Source organism: Rattus norvegicus, chromosome 3 (genome assembly GCF_036323735.1).
Source record: "Rattus norvegicus strain BN/NHsdMcwi chromosome 3, GRCr8, whole genome shotgun sequence".
NCBI lineage: Eukaryota > Metazoa > Chordata > Mammalia > Rodentia > Muridae > Rattus > Rattus norvegicus.
Genome location: NC_086021.1, coordinates 176,583,192 through 176,601,514, shown reverse-complemented (window position 1 = coordinate 176,601,514; position 18,323 = coordinate 176,583,192). Strand labels below are relative to the sequence as shown.

The 18,323-nt window shown below is 49.6% G+C and overlaps 1 protein-coding gene across 10 annotated transcripts in view; it reads right to left on the bottom strand.

Moving 5' to 3' along the window:
- Positions 1–18,323, bottom strand: part of Slc9a8 (solute carrier family 9 member A8) — a 57,853-nt gene that overhangs the window by 15,996 nt on the left and 23,534 nt on the right. For 8 of the 10 annotated variants that reach the window (XM_063283885.1, XM_063283884.1, XM_017591797.3 and 5 more), the window contains 7 exons: positions 15,837–15,895; positions 13,526–13,609; positions 11,016–11,117; positions 10,063–10,097; positions 5,896–6,039; positions 2,900–3,038; positions 597–702 (listed from right to left, as the gene is read on the bottom strand). In XM_063283885.1, the coding sequence (XP_063139955.1) occupies positions 597–702; positions 2,900–3,038; positions 5,896–6,039; positions 10,063–10,097; positions 11,016–11,117; positions 13,526–13,609; positions 15,837–15,895 (669 nt within the window). Of the gene's footprint in view, positions 1–596; positions 703–2,899; positions 3,039–5,895; positions 6,040–10,062; positions 10,098–11,015; positions 11,118–13,525; positions 13,610–15,836; positions 15,896–18,323 lie in introns of those variants that run through there. The other 2 variants (XM_006235645.5, XM_039105141.1) reach the window with 2 other exon arrangements.

Here is an 18,323-nt window from a genome sequence, read left to right as displayed (position 1 = left end):
ACTCCTCCTGTCTTAGCGTCTGGTACTGGGGTTATCGTCACAGGTATGACACCACACCTAGCTTTTACTTGAGCAGTGTGGGCCCAAAGTCACATCTTCCTGCTATCACAGCTTTTACTTTACCAATTGGACCATCTTTCTAGCCTCTGCCTTTAAAAAATATTACATTTATCTATTACTTTATCTGTCGTGTCCCCCTCACCCCCTCACACACATGACAGCTTTTGGAGTTGCTTTTCCCCTTTCACTATGGAAAATCAGGAGATCAAAGCAAGGTCATCAGTCTTGGTGGCAAATGCCTTCACTTGTTAAACCACCTCAGGAATGTGATTTTGTTTCCAAGGCAGAAACTCATAGCCCAGGCTAACCTTGAATGGGTTATGTGGTGAAGGATGAGCTTGAACTCCTGACCTTTCTGCCACCACCTCAATTCCTTACCCCTGTTGGGCACTGTACCTACTCTTTGTCAGCCTCAGGTTTTTTGTGGTAAAACAGGGGCACTAAGCACCTGTGTCTCTGCCGAGTGAAAGCAACTCCCATGCCAAGCCTCTACCGAACAGGCAGGTCCCAGCCTCCTGGTACTCACTGCCTCTTACCTGAGAGTGAGATACCCTCCGCCAGGCCATATGGCAGGTAAGCAAAAATGATCATCATGCCAAACTCCAGGGAAGGCGTCTTCCTCAGGTCAATGTGCTTCAACACATGGCACAGGTGTCAAGGAAAAAGGAGAAAGGGCACTGGACAGGCAGGTGCAAGGCGATGGGAGGGGCGCACCACAAAAGATGCCAATTGGGGCTTGGTTACAGTGGGAAATTTCTCAGTGAAAGTTCTCTTTGTAGAAACTAGAATCTGACAAGACATTCCGAAATGCTGACCTAAGAGACTGGGGCTGCAGACACAGGTCACTCTACTGCCTGCTCTCAGGGACTCACCATCCTGCTGAATGGCCCTTCACAACACCATACTCATGCCCCTGTTAACAGAGCCCGTGTTCCCACGTCTGCCTCATTACAATAACAATATATGCTCCTTGAAGACAGCCAACTCCACCGAAGGACTGTAGGTAGCACATGCCCGTCCCCACTCTTCTGCTACCTCTCCTTTGCAAACCACCGACCATGTCCCACACATTTTGCCTCTCTCGCAGACAGAATCTTGCTCTGTGGCCCTGCTGACCACAGGAATCCTGCCTTGGTCTCCCAAATGCTGGGGTTACAGGCATGCACCTCTATCTCTGACATGCTTTTTATGGTGTGAGCGGTTTCCCTCTATTGCCTGTGCACCACACATGCACAGTGCCCACAGAGGTCAGAAGGGTCCAGTCCCCTAGACCTGGAGTTTCATGAGGATGTGAGCTGTCATGTAGGTACTGGGAACTGAACCTGGGTCCTCTCTAATGCAGGCAGTGCTCTTAACTGCTGACCTGAAGTCTGGGGAATGTTGCACTGAGTGTCTTCCTCATTCTGATGCTGGGGCAGCTGCTGTCAACGGATTCCACTGCCTTCAGCCTCCAGCCAGAGGAGCAGCCAGAAATCTCAACAGGGTGGTAGGACACAAACCTGAAGCCAGGCAAGAATGTCCCAGCTGAATCAGAGACAAACTGCTCCAGAAGGGCCATGTAGCCATTTTGGGGACATGGGCCAGATGGCTGCAGAGCCACTGTGCAGCCTGTGCTACTTCTATGCCCCGCTGCTCTAAGGAGTCTTTCTTTCTCTGCCTAAGAGCCCTTAGCTAGTAAGCAGCACACACAGTACAAACAGCGTGGGGGGATGACACTTCCCTGAAAGCCCGTTCCTCTCTTCCAGAGAAGCTGTCCCGGGTGGGGTGGGGGGTATGATTTTCAGACCCACCCACTGAGCTCAGTTCCTGGCACCTGATGAGCAACTCCCTGTGTGACCTTGGCTGTCCTGGAACTCGACTCAGAGATGAAAGGGCAAAGCTGTGTGCCACCACACCCAGCTTCCCGATGGCCTCCTCCAACGCTGTACACACATGCACACAGCTCTCCCAAGCTAAATTAACCTAAAACAACTTACGGTCTCTAAGAAAATTCTGTTTTCTGGATGTAAAAACCAAGACAGCGATGGAATGGCGTCATCTGCACATGGTTCCCATCCCCCAGCAGCAGGAATCCAGGTCAAATCTGCCACCTAACAGTGTGGCTTTGAATGGCATCCTGGCCATGTTCCTAGCACTTGGGAGGCAGAGGGAAGTGGATGAATCTGTGAGTTAAGGCCAGCCTAGTCTGCATCGTGAGTTCTAAGACAGTCAGGGTTCTGTAGAGACCCTGTCCCAAAAAATAAAAAGAGGAAGGAGGGAAGGAGGGAGGGAGGAAGGAAGGGAGAGAGAAAGAATGGCATCCTAGGGGTGTGCTGGGCAAACCTGTTGTCTGTAGGATACCAAGCTCAAGGCCAGCTGAGGGGACCCTACTGTCTTGATGAGAAATAAGTATCCCGATACTTCAGAGGTTAAATTTAAGAGTGTGCAGGCTTAGAGCTTTTCTCAAATCACAGCTTAGCACAAAACCTTCTTTTAAATAAAACTTTACATTAAAATTGGGTCCTTGGGCGGCTCATGCCTTTACTCCCAGCACCTGGGATGCAGAGGCAGGCAGATCTCTATGAGTTTGGTGCCAGCCTGATCTACAAAGAGTTTCAGGACAGCCAGGTTATGTGGAGAAGCCCTGTCTCAAAACAAACAAACAGGGGTTGGGGATTTAGCTCAGTGGTAGAGCACTTGCCTAGGAAGCGCAAGGCCCTGGGTTCGGTCCCCAGCTCCGAAAAAAAAGAACCAAAAAACAAACAAACAAACTAAATTGGGTCCTTGAGGAAGCTGAGAAAATGGCAAGACACCACCAAACATGACCCCTGTGCCCTGTGCCCCCGTGCTAAAAGGATATTAATGCTGAAATCAAGCCAGTCAGCGTGCCAAGCGCTGCAGAGCCAAAGAACATTTTGAGGAAGTAGCCGAGGGCTTGTGAGAATGTTTGCCACCCACTGACATCTGACATATGTTTTCTTGTTAGACCTTCAGCCGTGCTAGGAAAAAAGAAAACAGAGAAAATTAAAGTGCTCCTGACCCAGTCCTTAGAATCAGTGGGCATCGTTCAGCGCCTCTCAGAATACCCTTTCCTGCCATTTAACCCACCTGTCCCTCCAGGCTCCTATGGTCCGTCACCTACATGTCCAGGCACTGAGGCAGTTTCTGGGGCTCCGAGGAGAGGGCAAAGACTGTTTCAAGAGCTGGCCTAGGTAATTAGGGGGGAGGTCTAAGAGCTCTGAAAATAGGGTGGGCATCCAACTCAGACTGGGTTAGGGGAATCCAGGAAAGTTCCAGAGCTTCCACTTAGGATACAGGGGGGGTCTCAGCATGGATGTGCAAGAGGTCTATCAGGCTGAACAAACAGTGCCCAGGGATAGGGGTTTGAGTGTGAACATTCAAGTGCACAGAGGATGTGGGGTAGGGAGGACCTGGGAGAGCACCAGCCAGTGCAGGGCCCATGGCATGATGGGAGGGGTCAGTGGTTCACCCTAAAGGCCTTAGCTGCCAACTGCCGAGCAAAGGAATCCTATGGTAAAACTCTAGATGGGTCTCTGGCAGGAAGTCAGGTAGGATGAGGCCAGGGAAGAAATCGGAGCTTTATGCTCAGAGTGGGACTCGGAGCCCCAAGAAGAGGGCCAACACTAGAGAACTACTCTGATAAGTCAGACATGCAAAGGTCACCCTGCCCTCCAACTGGAGCCAGCTCCCACCCTCAAGGATGCCCACGTCTGTCTGCCAGCCAGGTCTGCATCAGCAGCTGAGTGACCCTTAAACCACACAACAGTCAAGGAACCAGCGGCTCCTAAGTATGAGCCCAGGCCCAGGAGGAACATCAACTAGGTTTGGTAGTTCAGAACCAATGAAAAGCCGTCTATCTCCATTCTTCTGCTTCTGTCTGAAAATGCTCACTGGCTGTCGGGAAGGCCTTTCTGGAACCCTCCAGGGCCTTCCTGCCCGTCTCCTGCACTTCACTTCTCTTTGGCGCACTGTGGACAGTTACTGGAACCTGAGTAGTGCAGGCAGGTGTGTAGCCCAGAGAACCTGAAGGTGGTGGAGGCGGCCATGACACGGAAAAGGAAGCTGCCCACTTAGCAGGTATGTGACCCAGAGTCACCTGCAGGAACATCTGGGGAGGCCTCCAAAGCCAGTCTCCCAGTAGATGTGCAATGATGACATCTTTCCCCCTTTGTTTCAAAAGTCGCTCTTCATCTTGGCAACTGTGTGGCAGAGGCCTCGGAAAGCTGACATTTTCCTACTGACAGATTTTCTTCACAGAAATCCGAGGCAGAGAGATTGAGTTCTGCCCCTAACGATAAAAACAGCTCAGGCCGTCACCTCCAAGTAGGCAATTCTGCATCTTCACGTTTAGCCAGCTTACCAGATGAGATGAAGGCAAAATCTGGAGCTAAAGAGCTTCAGAAAAGGACGTATTCTGGTACAAGGTTCCATGTAGCTGAGCCAGGCTGGCCTCAAACTCCTTATGTGGTGGAGGCCAACCTTTGACTTCTGATCCTCCTGCGTCTACCTCCCAAGTGCTGGGACCATGGCAACACTATGAAGGCTTTGGTGGGAGTTTAACGGGAATGGCCCCCATAGACTCAGGTTTGATTGCTCTGCCCTGGGAGTGGCACTGTTGGAGGAAGTGCATCACTGTGGGGGTGTGCATGCTTTGAGGCTCCTGTGCTCAAGCTCAGCTCAGTGTGGCACAGTCACCTCTCCTGCCTGCGGATCAAGATGTACAATTCTCAGCTCCCTCATCTCTCCATCCCCAGTCTGCTTGCACTCTGGGACAGTTCCACTATGACAATAACAGACTGAGCCTCTGAACCTGTGAGCCAGCCCCATTGACTGCTCCCCTTCGTAAGAGTTGCCGTGACCACAGTGCCGCTTCCCAGCAACAGAAAGCCTCACCGAGACAGCCTTAGGGCACGATGCACAACGACTGCCTACCTACAACTACAGGCCTGCTGACCAAGAAAAGCCAGTGTGAGGACAGTGGCAAACATGCTGATAAATCCAAAGTGACACCCAGTTAATGATGTAACCTCGACAATTTCATCAGCTGTGCTCAAAGGGAAAGTTACACCTAATATTGGGGTATAAGCCATCCCAGCAGAGTACTCATGTACTGACAGTAGACTGCTGTCAGTAATCACCCACACAAGTCACTATGTAGCCAAGGATCACCTTGAGTGCCCCCCAACCCCTACCCCCCTTCACAGGGTCTCTCTGTGTAGCCCTGGCTGTCCTAGAACTCACTCTGTAGACTAGGCTGGCCTAGAACTCACAGAGATCCTCCTGCCTCTGACTCCTGAGTGCTGGGATTAAAGGTGTGTACCACCACTGCCTATAATAAAACAGATTTCAGCTTCCAAAGTCCCCTCCTCACAGCAGCACCTCAGGCATACAAGGAATCTGTTTCCTTCAGAGACGTGAGAAAGAAAGTGTCAAGCAACCACTAGAGGACGGCAGGGCCTGTCTGCCCTGTGGAGAGGGACATGGCACCACAGTGGTTTACCAGTGAGCACTAATCCACACTGCATTCACTAATCCAGGGCTGGCACCCAAACACAAATCCCTCATGGCTGATACAGACAGGACAACGATGGGATCCCAGACCCACTGTGGGGTGGGGCCTGGGAATGTCATTTCTGAGAACCCTTCAAAGATGCTAAAAAACACACAAGTCAGAAAACGAAAACTCAACTCCCTGTAGCAGACTGGCTGTGACATACTCCTGTGGCACAGACCGCTTGCCAGAGTAGCAAAATGTAGTAGTGAGCTGATCACATAGGACTAGACTGTGTGCTGGCCTCCGTGTGCCGTAGGGCCCTTCCAGTCTTTCCTACTTACTTGGTGAGGACAATGGAGACTGCATCGTTGAGAATGCTTTCTCCAAACACCAGCATGTTGAGGACAGGGTCCACGTGCAGTGCATTGAAAATTGCAATAGTGGCAACCGGGTCAACTGCAGATATCAGGGAGCCAAACGCGAAACTGCAAGGAGAAGCAAGAGCAGACTGTAAAGTGTGGTGCTGGGTCCACACAGCTGTGCAGGGGATGTGGTGCTGAGACGGCAGCTAAGGGGCCAAAAGAGAGAGGCTGTGCTTTCCCGCTCACCGTCATGCCTAGCGCAGGAGCAGGGAGGCTAGGACAAGTGCTGCTTGCCTGGGTTCCCAGCAGTAGCACTGTGCTCTGTTCTGGATGCTGCTGCTGCTGCTGCTGCTGCACACAAGTCTGTTTACCCCAGCACACAATGCCCAGCTTCCTTGGCCAGAAAGTTCTTTATAAACTATTGGCTTTAACCTCTGCTCTGCCACACCAGGTCAACTGTGTCAACTGTAACCAAACCCAGCCTCCACTGAGATTTGCAACAACCAAGAAATTCCCAAAGGCCAGTGGCTACCAGAGGGTGCAGTCTGTGCTGCTGACTGGAAGCTGGGCCCTCAGGCCTTACAGGCAGCACTTGACCATAAGGTCCACTGCCACGAGCACTGACCACCTGCCGAAGCTCACCAGCAAACATCTCCTTACCACACAGGCACTGCCCCAAGTCCTTCACTACTCTTATCATCCAGCCCGGAGCCAGTGCCCGTCCTGGAGGGCGGTGTAGCCGGAAGCAGAGCCTCAGGCCAACTTAGAAAGTGGCAATGTGAGTTGGGCTAGCATGATTGCTAAGCATGCCTGAGGCCCTCGGTTTGATCCCAAGCAACATAAGCTAGGTGTGGGACACACACTTGTAACCCAGCACTTAGGAGGTGGAGGGGTGAGGAGTACAAGGTCACATTCAGCAACACAGCAAGTTCCAGGTCAGCCTGAGCTATGAAACTGTCTCAGGAAACCACAGAAAATATGGAAACGTGACCGCTGGAGGAGGGGGGTTAGATTCATCTGACTGGGGTCACTGAGTAGTCTACACAAAGAAGCAGTAAGGGGAGGAAGCTGTGAGGCAGGCCAGTCACCTCCTCCCCCTCAATTATCAATCCACAAGGTGGCAGCTCCTGAGGTGAGGATGCAAGAGTGAGGTGGCCAGGAGAGAAGCAGAGCCCTCTGGACGCTCACCTCCCGTTTCCACACCCTCCTGCCCTCATCAAAGGTGATGCATGCATGTGCACTACCTGTCGCCCTCCCTCTCTCTGGCCTGTTCTGAGGATCTGTGCCGAGCACAGGCCAGAGCCTCAGATAAAGGCAGGTGGTGGGGTAGGGAAGAGGACTGAGGAGAGGCTCCCTGCAGCAGTCAGGTAGCCAAGGCCCACAGCCTATGGGAGCCGTCTTCCCACCCTCTAGGTATGCAGCAAGGGGCTCCAGGGGTGGGCCTAGTACACAAGGTTGGACTAGCTTTACCAGGCCTAGGGAGAAGACTGACCCCCGGGGAGGTGCTTAGAGCTGTCTGTGTTCCACAGGAATGAACAAGATCGTGTTCTCTGAAGTGCAGAGGCAGTCTATGGGTTTGTGATAAAAAGGGTGTTGTCAACACTCAAAAACGGGAGCAATGGGCTGGGTGCAGCCCACCATTAATGCTAGCAGTTGAGAGGCAGAGATAGAGCTGGAAGTAAGCAGATCTCCACGAGTTCAAGGCCAGCCCGCCGTATAGAGATTTCTACGTCAGCCAGGACTACATAGTGAGACCCTGTCTCAAAAAACCAAAGAACAAAACGGAAGCAAGGTATGGTAGTAAACACGTATAGCCTCGATTGGGAGGTAGAGGGAGGAGGATCAGAAATCCAAGGTCATTCTTAGCTATACAGCAGGTTCAAGGCTAGCCTGGTCTACATGAGATACCATGTCAACAAAAACCACCTTAAAAATAAATTAACTGGGGCTGGAGGGATGGCTCAGTGGTTAAGAGCACTGGCTGCTCTTCCAGAGGTCCTGAGTTCAATTCCCAGCAACCACATGGTGGCTCACAACCATCTGTAATGGGATCTGATGCCCTCTTCTGGTGTGTCTGAAGATAGTTACAGTGTACTCATATACATAAAATAAATCTTTAAAAAAAAAATAAATTAACTGAAACAAAATTAGAAACCTCACCATAAACACAAACTTGGCTTTTAAAAGTGCACACTTGTGGGTTAGAGAGACCGCTCAGCAGCTAAGAGCACTGACTGCTCTTCCAGAGGTCCTGAGTTCAATTCCCAGCAACCACATGGCGGCTCACAACCATCTGTAATGGGATCTGATTCCCTCTTCTGGTGTGTCTGAAGAGAGTGACAGTGTACTCACATACATAAAATAAATAAATAAATCTTAAAAAGAAATGCACACTTGTGTGTGTGTGTCAGGGTGGAGGTAGGATTCCTAGACTCTTAGCTGAGAACAAGTATAGAAGGATTTTAAAAGCAGAGCAGCCTCATACACATATAGCATCCACCTAGCACATCAAGTCCTGGGTTCCACCCCCCAGCCTAAGCAAAGTTTAAACAGCTGGTAATTGCTGGCCACATGTCCACATGGCAGGCAGGAGGAGCTAAAGAGCATTGTCCCCTGCAGACAGTGACCTGTAGCCACTGTCAAACTGCATTACCCTGCAGCGTCCCTGTTAAGGCTCTGCTGTTCTATAAAGCAGTCCCCACTGCTGGACAGAACTCCAACAGAAAAGGGGCATCTGCACAGGGTGAGGCTGTCTGGGCTCTCCTGCTAAGCATGGCACTGCTTTTGTCTCTCACCCAGCCATGCGGCTACTGGCTTTAACTTAGTTCCAGACACTGATCAACACTCTGCTTCTCACGAGTATCCCCCAAAGCAGGCAGAAAGCAACACCTTCCCTGCCGTCTGAGCGCACGGGCCTTCCTCGTTCCCTTGCAGCACACTCAGACAACTCCGGGTGCTGGTTCTGGTGCACTTCTGGCTCCTAGGAAGGAAGGTGACTCGGGCTGCTTGTCTATGTATTAAAATTTTCTGAGCTTGGAAGGCTGAGGCAGGAGGATTGCCTCAAGTTTGGGGCCAGCCTCGGCTATAGACTAAGTTCCAGAGTCACCTAGGCTACAAAGTGAGACCCTGTCACAAAGAAGGGGAAACTTTTTTAAAAAACAGAAAACCATCCAATATCCCTCCTGGGGGGGGTGAGGGATGGGTATGTGGCTCAAGCTTGTTGTCAGTGGCTCATTTCCCACTGACAGTTCTGAGGCTCTGGAACGAGGTGCTACCTTGCAGCTAAAGCCCGACATTCTCAGTCATGGGAATGATCGGGATGGACGAGTCGCCCTTGGCCCTCTTCCACAGCTTCCCACCAGACATGAGACAGGTGCTGAGCTCAGACACAGGACACAGCAAACTCAGCACGGCACACATCTCCGGCTGAGCTAGGCCTGGGCCCTCTTGTAACTCGTGACTGGGACCTTCTGAGACACAGCTGCCCTAGCTGCTTCTCCCTTGTGGACTAAGGAGACTCTAAGAGCACAGTGTCTGCTGGAATGGCATCAGATTCAGAACTATCCAGCCCAGGGCCAGCTTCCCCTAATCTTGGTGAGAATTCCAGAGTCAAGGTCTCACCTCACGCTCTCCTGTTCCACTCTTATTGGGAAGGCGACCCTCTGGCTTAAAGAAAACTGAAGTTTTTGCTTATTTGCTTTTCCAGTGTTGGGGATTGAGCCTTATAAACAGCAGGCAAGGGCTCTGCCCAAGATATATATATATATATATATATATATATATATATATATATATATATATATATATATATATATATATCTCCATCCAGACAATGGTAAGGAGAGAACACAGAGTACAGGATGTGGCTTGGAGATGTCCCACGATAGCTAACTGACCAGTTATTCCTCCAGAGTTTAAGTGAGATCACTCATTTCAATCAGCAATGTTATGATCAGGGGTCTTCAAAAGCATCAATATAATTCTGAGTCATTTCAGAGACAAATTGGTTCAGAAGAGATTCTATACTGCAAACATTGGTGAGCCAGGCGGGGAAGAGGGAAAGGACCACACCCAGGAAGCCACGTGCAGAAACATCCCGGGCCTGAACAGCAGTCGCACAGGGGAATTACAGCGTGAAAGATTTACCTGTCTGTCATGTTGAGTTTAGAGATTACATCAGCCTGTAAAATAAAACACACAGACACACAGACACACACAAAGATTCCCTGGAGAACAGCCGGGAAGATTAAAATGTCTATCAGTGCTTTCTTATCAACTAATAAGGACATTGTCTTCAGTCCCCACTGAAGACAGGAGAGTCCCAAGGGCTGCTGTGAGCGTGTGGGCACGCGCACTGTGCTCTCCTAGTCTGGCAGCTGTGGTTCTCTGCTCTAAAACTGACTCCCTTAGCCCTGAAGAGACACAGTGAGTCAAGCATCTAGGAAAGCTTCAGGGCAGACTTGATCTTGGCTGTGGAGTCAGCTGTGAAGGGAGTGGGCTGTGGTTACCAGGAGAAAGAGCAGCTGTGGCGTCAATAGCAACCTGTTAGTTCTCTGCCCTGAGGCGGTTACGCTTTCTACTGACAGCACAGGAAATGGGTGGTGCATGACATACACCAAGGAGGTCTGAGTGACACCTTCCAAGAATTCATTCCAGTTGAAGTAAGCTCATGTGAAGCCCAGAGCCAAGAGCATTGGCTACTGCCTCAGAGAAGGGCTGACAATGGCCGGGGCACCAAGGAACTGAGTGACAGATTCATGGCCAGCCCTGGTTTAAACACAAATCTTCATTCAAGAACAACTTTCAGGCCTGCTACAGTCTCCCTGTGAACACAGCTGCCACTCGCACCACTTTAAAGTGTGGAACCACATGCCACTCTGCTTTGAGCCACTCCAACTAAGGAGACCAGTTAGTAAGTAACATCAAGTATCTGGGGTGATTACAGTCACCTCAATTCCAGATACTACAGTCATATACATGAATGGGGACCTCCTCCTAAGAGGGCATACACCAACCAGCAGGCATCTCTGGCCTGGAGGGCCCTGTCCCACCCTGCACTACTACTAAGTCTTCACGGTCACCAGGGATGCTTTGCTTACCTGACCCAGGAAGTAAATTCCTCCACCTACTACAAAGGCTGAGATTGCTGTTCCAAAGACAGCGAAGAGAGTGATGGAGCCAATGTTTTGAAAGAAGTTCCCCTAAGGGGGGGGGGGGGAGACAAGAGGCCAACTGGTAAGGCAGGGAGGATGCACCAACTGTGGTCTCTCCAAGGCTGGACTCTCACGTGAGGGTCAGGGCTGTTGCCTGCCCTCCACTGCTGGCTGGAACCCCTGCCACCATCTCTCTGCTTTCCTGTCTCACAGGTCCCTCATCCTGGCCTAAGGCAAGAGCTAACCAGTCTCAACTGTCCCCAGCCCCTTTATCTCTATCTACTGTTCCCAGAATGATCTCTGCAGAAGCTTGGCCTGATATTGCTGCCTCTGCCTTGATTCTCACTTGCATTTGAGACATGGGTGAGCCCCAATCCCTGGCTGAACTTGGGAAGGCCTGTGCCTTCATCTGACCCTGTTGCCTGGGCCCTAGCCACCAAGGTGCATCCTGATCCTTTGTGTGCCTTATGCTAAAGCTCCTACAGAGGGGTCTTCCTTGGTCTAGCTCTTAGGAGGGATCTGCCTTTGCTCGCTCAATGGCAGCTGCACTCAGCACTTGCTTGTGAACAGCTGACACCTGCCTTTCCCACAAGGCTCAAGGCTCAGTAGGAACAGTGGCATCTGTCATATGGATAATAATCAAAACACAGGTGTGGAAAGAAACAACCATGTTTTGTCTTGGGCTAAAATAATATCTACACTATCACAGTTTTCACTCAATTAAAAGGTGCATTTTGAAAGGCTCTTACATTAAAAAATCAGGACAATGGACAGTGTTAGGATGCAAAGAAACCTGGGACAAATGGCTGAGGGCCTATTAACACATCAAAGCAGATACTGGCTACCAGCCTCTCAGAATCACAGGTAGCCTGGCTCCTCTCAGCACTTCTCACTCCAGCCCCTTACCCTAAACCTCTTCAGCCTCCAGCTTCCCTTCCCTGTCCTCAGTTTCTCTTCCCTAAATAACTTAGACATTTGGTCACAGATTCTCTTGGCTCTGCTCCTGGATCTCTCAGTCCACTTACGCCTCTTGTCTTTCTCTATCCTCTCATGTCTAGGTCTATTCTACTAGCCATGTTCAGTCTGGACCCTTCTAGAGGCCTCTGGCTGTTCTGTCCCTCACATCACTCAAAACCCTTTCCTTAACCATATCTAGGAATGGCTATCCCTCTGTTACTTTCATGAGAAAGTCCCTTATGCTGTATTGGCATCAGACAGGCAGAGGCTCAGCTGGGGCCCATGGCTAAGTTCCTTCACTGCTTGCCTGGCATGCATGAAGCCTTGGGTTCAAGTCCAGCACCGTACACACAGGTGGAGAGGTGAAAGCAGGAGGATTACAAGTTCAAGATCATTCTCAGCCACACAGAAAGTCCCAAGCCAGCCTGGACTACATGAGAATCTATCTCAAATGAACCCAAACCATAAAAACAAACAAACAAACAAACAAACAAAAACAAAAAACAAAAAAAAAAACAAAACAAGAAAATATTTGAGTCCAGGCAACATGGGAACAGTCCCTGTAGTTCCACACAGGAAGGAACTGAAGTGATTAGACCTCGAAGATTCCACTCAGGCGGCACTTCGAAAGCGCTCAATGTGGAGAACTCTGTCCTTGTTTCTAGGTCAAGAGTGTCCTCTGGGGTGGAGGGAAGGGGCAGATGACAGTTGAGAGGATGTACTGGGGCTCGGTATGATGAGTTCATCCTTTTGTTTGGTTGTTTTTTGATACCAGCACTCAGGAAGCAGACACACAGAGAGGGCCAGGCCAGCCAGGGCCACACAGTGAGATTTTGTCTCAAAAAAACAAAACAAAAACAAAAACAAGGGCTGGAGAGATGGCTCAGCGGTTAAGAGCACTGACTGAGGGGCTGGGGATTTAGCTCAGTGGTAGAGCGCTTACTTAGGAAGCGCAAGGCCCTGGGTTCGGTCCCCAGCTCCGAAAAAAAGCACTGACTGTTCTTCCAGAGGTCCTGAGTTCAAATCCCAGCAACCACATGGTGGCTCACAACCATCTGTAATGAGATCTGATGCCCTCTTCTGGTGTGTCTGAGGACAGCTACAGTGTACCTATATACATAAAATAAATAAATTTTAATAAAAAAAAGAACAAAAAACAAAAACAAAAAAAAAAAAACAAAAAAAACCCAAAGGATTCTGCTCTATAGTTGGCCAAACTACCCACAACCTTCAAAATGCAGCCCCGAGGGGCTGGGGATTTAGCTCAGTGGTAGAGCACTTACCTAGGAAGCGCAAGGCCCTGGGTTTGGTCCCCAGCTCCGAAAAAAAAGAACCCAAAAAAAAAAAAAAAATATGCAGCCCCGAAAGCTCCAACACCTGCACAGGCTCACATGCCGTGTCAGGCCTTACCCAGGAAGCAGGGGCTACGGCTACTAAAGGGTTTCAAACTCTTAGGGAGTAGCCACAGCCCCAATAGCACTGCTCCAGGGGACCCTTACCTTATGCAGTGAGTATCCCGACTCAAAGATGATAGGTGGGAGCAAGAGAAGGAAAAACATGTTGGGGCGAAACATTTCTTCCTCCTGTAAAATCAAAAGAACACTCAGGACGGGACCTGTCAGCCAGTGGAGAGCTCAGGAAACTGGGCTCAGGGACTAGGCTGGCAAGTCTTGGATGTTGAAGCAGACACTTGATAACAATGAGACAATGTCACCTTCTGCATCTGACAAACAGCACAGGGCCGGCAAAGAGCTCAGAGGCGAAGGTTCTGGCTACTGCAGCTGGGGACCTGTTTGATTTCCAGAGCCACAAAGAGAAGAAGAGCGGACTCCTGCAAGTCACGCTGACACTTTGGAGGGGACTCTAGAGCTTCTGGAGAAAGAGAAGCTGTTGTAGGGTTGCAGCATCCTCTCCCCCAGTCAGTCCGGCTGTGACCTAACTTGGAAAGGGGACCTCTGAAGGTCGGGTTAAGGTCAGTGGTGAGGAGAGGACAGAAGCAGATGACAAGGGCACACACACACACAGACAATTAATTTTGCTTTGTTTCACATTTTTCTTGGTACTGGGGATTGAACCCAGGGCCTTGTGCTTACTGAGGTAAGAGAACATCCTGTGAGTCAGAAAAGGACACAGAGATCCAGAGACGGCCCCAGGAGAAGGTCTCATGAGCAATATGGATCCAACACCACTACCCGACACATCGAGGAACTTGAGTGTTTTATTGTCTTTCCCCTTCAAAATTTTGCTTTCTTGGCAGGTATGGTGGTGCACACCTTTGATCTAAGCACTTGGTAGGCAGAGGGAGGAGGATCTCTGTGAGTTCAAGGCCAGCCTGATAATCAGCTAGCTCTAAGAAGAGCCAAGACTATAGAGACCACTATGTCACGCAACAAAACACAACGAAACAAACAAACCCCCCCCAAATTTTTTTTTATTTATTTTTTTAAAGATATGTTCCTGGGGCTAGCGCCATGTCTCGGTGGTTAAGAACCAGTCACTGGTTGCGGGGGCTGGGGACTTAGCTCAGTGGTAGAGCGCTTACCTAGGAAGCGCAAGGCCCTGGGTTCGGTCCCCAGCTCCGAAAAAAAAAAGAACCAAAAAAAAAAAAAAAAAAAAAAGAACACTGGTTGCAGGGTTGGGGATTTGGCTCAGTGGCAGAGCGCTTGCCTAGGAAGCACAAGGCCCTGGGTTCGGTCCCCAGCTCCGAAAAAAAGAACCAAAAAAAAAAAAAAAAAAAAACACTGGTTGCTCTTGCAGACCCAGGTTTAATTCCCAGCACCCACATAGAGGATAACAACCATTTGTTTACTCCAGTTTCAGAGGATCTGATGCCCTCTTCTGGCTTCTGTAAATACGAAGCACACATGTGATGTACAGACTTACATGCAAACAAAACAAATAAACCTCAAGAAAGTAGGGATGGGTGTGTGTACCAGGAGTCAGGTCCCTGGAGCAGTAACTAAATGTCTGTGAACTGCCTGCAGTCCCCACAATGCAACATTGGTTTGTTTGTTTGCTTGCTTGTTTATTTGTTTGTTTTTCCAGGCGGGTTTCTTTGTGTGACTACCTTGGCCATCTTGGAGCTCACTCTGTAGACCAGGCAGGCCTCCCAAGTGCTGGGATTAAAGGTGTGTGCCACCATCACCCTAGCCCAAGAGATAAATCTTGACCACAGCCATCTCCACTTGCACTCCAACTTGGTCTTTTCAAATGGCCAAGTATTTATTCACAGCACCTCAGACTGAGTCAAGGTACAGCACTCCGACGTGCCTCCCTCCCGAGCAGCCTGACCTCCTCTGCATCTAACCTAACAACTGTAGGCTGAGGTACAGCTCAGTGGTAAAGCCCAGGCATACACAGCATAGCATGCTCAAGGCCCTAAGCTCATCCTAGGCACCAAATTACAAAAAGGACTGCCAGCAGGGTCTACGGCATTCACCTGCAGTTCTGGTTACTTTGGAGGCAGAGGCAGGAGGATTGACAATTTCAGGCCAGCCTGTTTCAAGGCAAACCAGGTGGAGTATGACGGCAACTCCTTTAATTTCAGTCTTCAGGAGTCAGAGGAATTTACAAACATAAAGACAGGATGCACACTTGGAATCCCCCAGCAGAGAGGGAGAGACAGGAGGTTCCTGGGCTCCACGGACCACCGTACTTAAGTCTGAGCTGGCGAGATACCTGTCTCAAAGCATAAGGTAAATAGCACTGAGGAACACTGACACCCGGACTGCTCGCCTCGTCCCCTTACATGTGCTCACATCCACACGCACAAGGGAAAGAAAGCAAAAGCAGTGACTGTGACCAACCTACCTTCCAATTTGCCAGCTTCTTAAACTCTATAACTTTTATAACTGCTCCCATGAGAATGCCTGGAAAGAAAAAGCAAACAGCAGAAACTTAGCACAAGGCTGCTTGGCTGGATTGGGCAGTGACCACCCCCGCAGCTTGCCCTAGAGTCCTGCAGGCCTGTATCTGGAAACTAAGACCAGGAATGACCCCAGCGTAGTAAATCATGGTGAGTTTCCCATTTACATCGCAGGTGAACACACCATGATAAAGCCTGAATATGCGGGGAGAAGAAAACCTTACTTGGCACTGCTCTACCCTGCATGGAAACAACACCTTCCACAGCTGGACACCCTTTACTACCACCTGGTTTCAATGAAAAGGAACAGGAGCTTAGAAGCTGGACGGACATGTCCTATGATACTCATCCTTCTTTTTTTGTTTCTTGTTTTCCTAAAACAGTTTCTCTGTGTAGCCCTGACTGTTCTGGAACTGGCCGGTCTCAAACTCAAGCCTCCCAAGTGCTAGGATTAAAGGTGTATACCACCTTATTTCTACTACTCAAAACCATGGGTGGTGTGTGTGTCTGTGTCTGTGTCTGTGTCTGTGTGTGTGTAGGCATGAGGTAGCTAAGTTGGTAATGGCACTTGTCACCAAACCTGATAACCTGAATTCTAACCCATGGCCCACATGCTAAAGAGACTCCCAAATGTTGTCCTTTGGGTGGGACATGGTGGTTCACACCTTAATCCCAGCACTCAGGAGGCAGAGGCAGGTGAGTTTTTGTGAGTTCAAGGACAGCAAGGATACAGAGACAAACCCTGTCTTGAACACCACCCCCTACCCCCACCCCCAACAAAAGTTGTCCTTTGACCTCTACATATGCACAACTCAAGGGTACACATATACAACTGTTGCATGTGGTTTTATAATGAAAGCCAGGTTGGGGCAAACAAAAGCCAGTGTGGAGATTCATATAACCCAGACTGACCCCCAACTATGTAGCTAAGGGATAGCCTTGAACTCCTCTCACTTGTTTTATTTTTCCTTTATTTTCTGCAGTGTTCTCTCTTTTTATGTATTTATTTTTTTAAAAAAATCCAGCAGGTCACTGGGCAGTGGTGGCTCACACCTTTAATCCCAGCACTTGGGAGGAAGAGGCAGGTAGATCTCTGAGTTTGAGGCCAGCCTGGTCTGCAGAATGAATTCCAGAGCAGCCAGGGTAGCACAGAGAAACCCTGTCTTGCAAAACAAAAACCAAAAGCCACAGTGATGAACACTTCTAATCCCAGCACCCAGGAGGTAGAGGCAGGTGGATCTGCATGAGCTTTAGGGCCAGCCTGGTCCACACAATGAGTTCCAGGACAGCCAGAGCTGCTACATAGTGAGACCATGTCTGGAAAATACAAAACAAAGAAACAAAAACCCCAACAAAACAAAACCAAACCAAACCAAGTCATTAAGTCCATATGTCCTGCCCATACACACTCTTGGATATGTGGCCTTCCTCCAGGATGCCATCAGCTATCTGGAAGAAGCAAAGATCGGCTGAGCGCCTGCAGGCTGAGTGCACTCCAGGGTTCCCTCTTCGACCTATCACTATGCAGGGAGAGGGCTTTGGGTAATGTAGCTGTCTTTGAGTCAGTTCTGTTCCTGTAATCCCCCCAAATACAGAGATATCCAGAAATCTGGGAACAATGACCTCTCAAGAAGTACACCTGAAACCATTTTCATAGTAAGGGAAACAGGTAGGCTCTTATTCAAAGCACTGAAGTGGAAAAGGAAATGTTTTAAATGTGGGTGCCAGTCCTACTCTTAGAACACTCGGGCTCACCACGAGAGAACCATGTACCCAAGTCACTGCAGGGCCCATGAACTTAGCACTGGGAGAGAATCCAAGGACACACCTGGTCTGCTTCCTTTTAGCTTCCTGTGGCCTTGTTCTCCACACAAGTCAGACATTCTTGAAGTGACCACCTCAGTACTATGACACCATGCTCCAGCCGGAGAGGGTGTTCTTTCAAGTCATTTGAAAATTTATTCTTGGGGCTGGGGATTTAGCTCAGTGGTAGAGCGCTTGCCTAGCAAGCACAAGGCCCTGGGTTCGGTCCCCAGCTCCGGAAAAAAAAGAAAAGAGAAAAAATTATTCTTTCATTTTATATGGGGGGAAGGTGTGGTTTGAATATGCTTGGACCAGGGAGTGGCACTATTTGAGGTGTGGCCTTGTTGGAGGAAGTGCGCCACTTCGGGGATGGGCTTTGAAAGCTTCCTCTTCCTCCTAGCTGCCTGAAGATGCCAGTTTTCTGTCAGCCTTCAGAACAAGAAGTAGATCTCTCAGCTCCTCCTGCACCATGCTTTCCTGGATGCTGCCATGTTCCTGCCTTAATGATAATGGACTGAACCTCTGAACCTGTAAGCCAGCCCCAATTAAATGTTGTCCTTAAAAGAGTTGCCTTGGTCATGGTGTCTGTTCACAGCAGTAAAACCCTGACTAAGACAGGAGGCATCCAC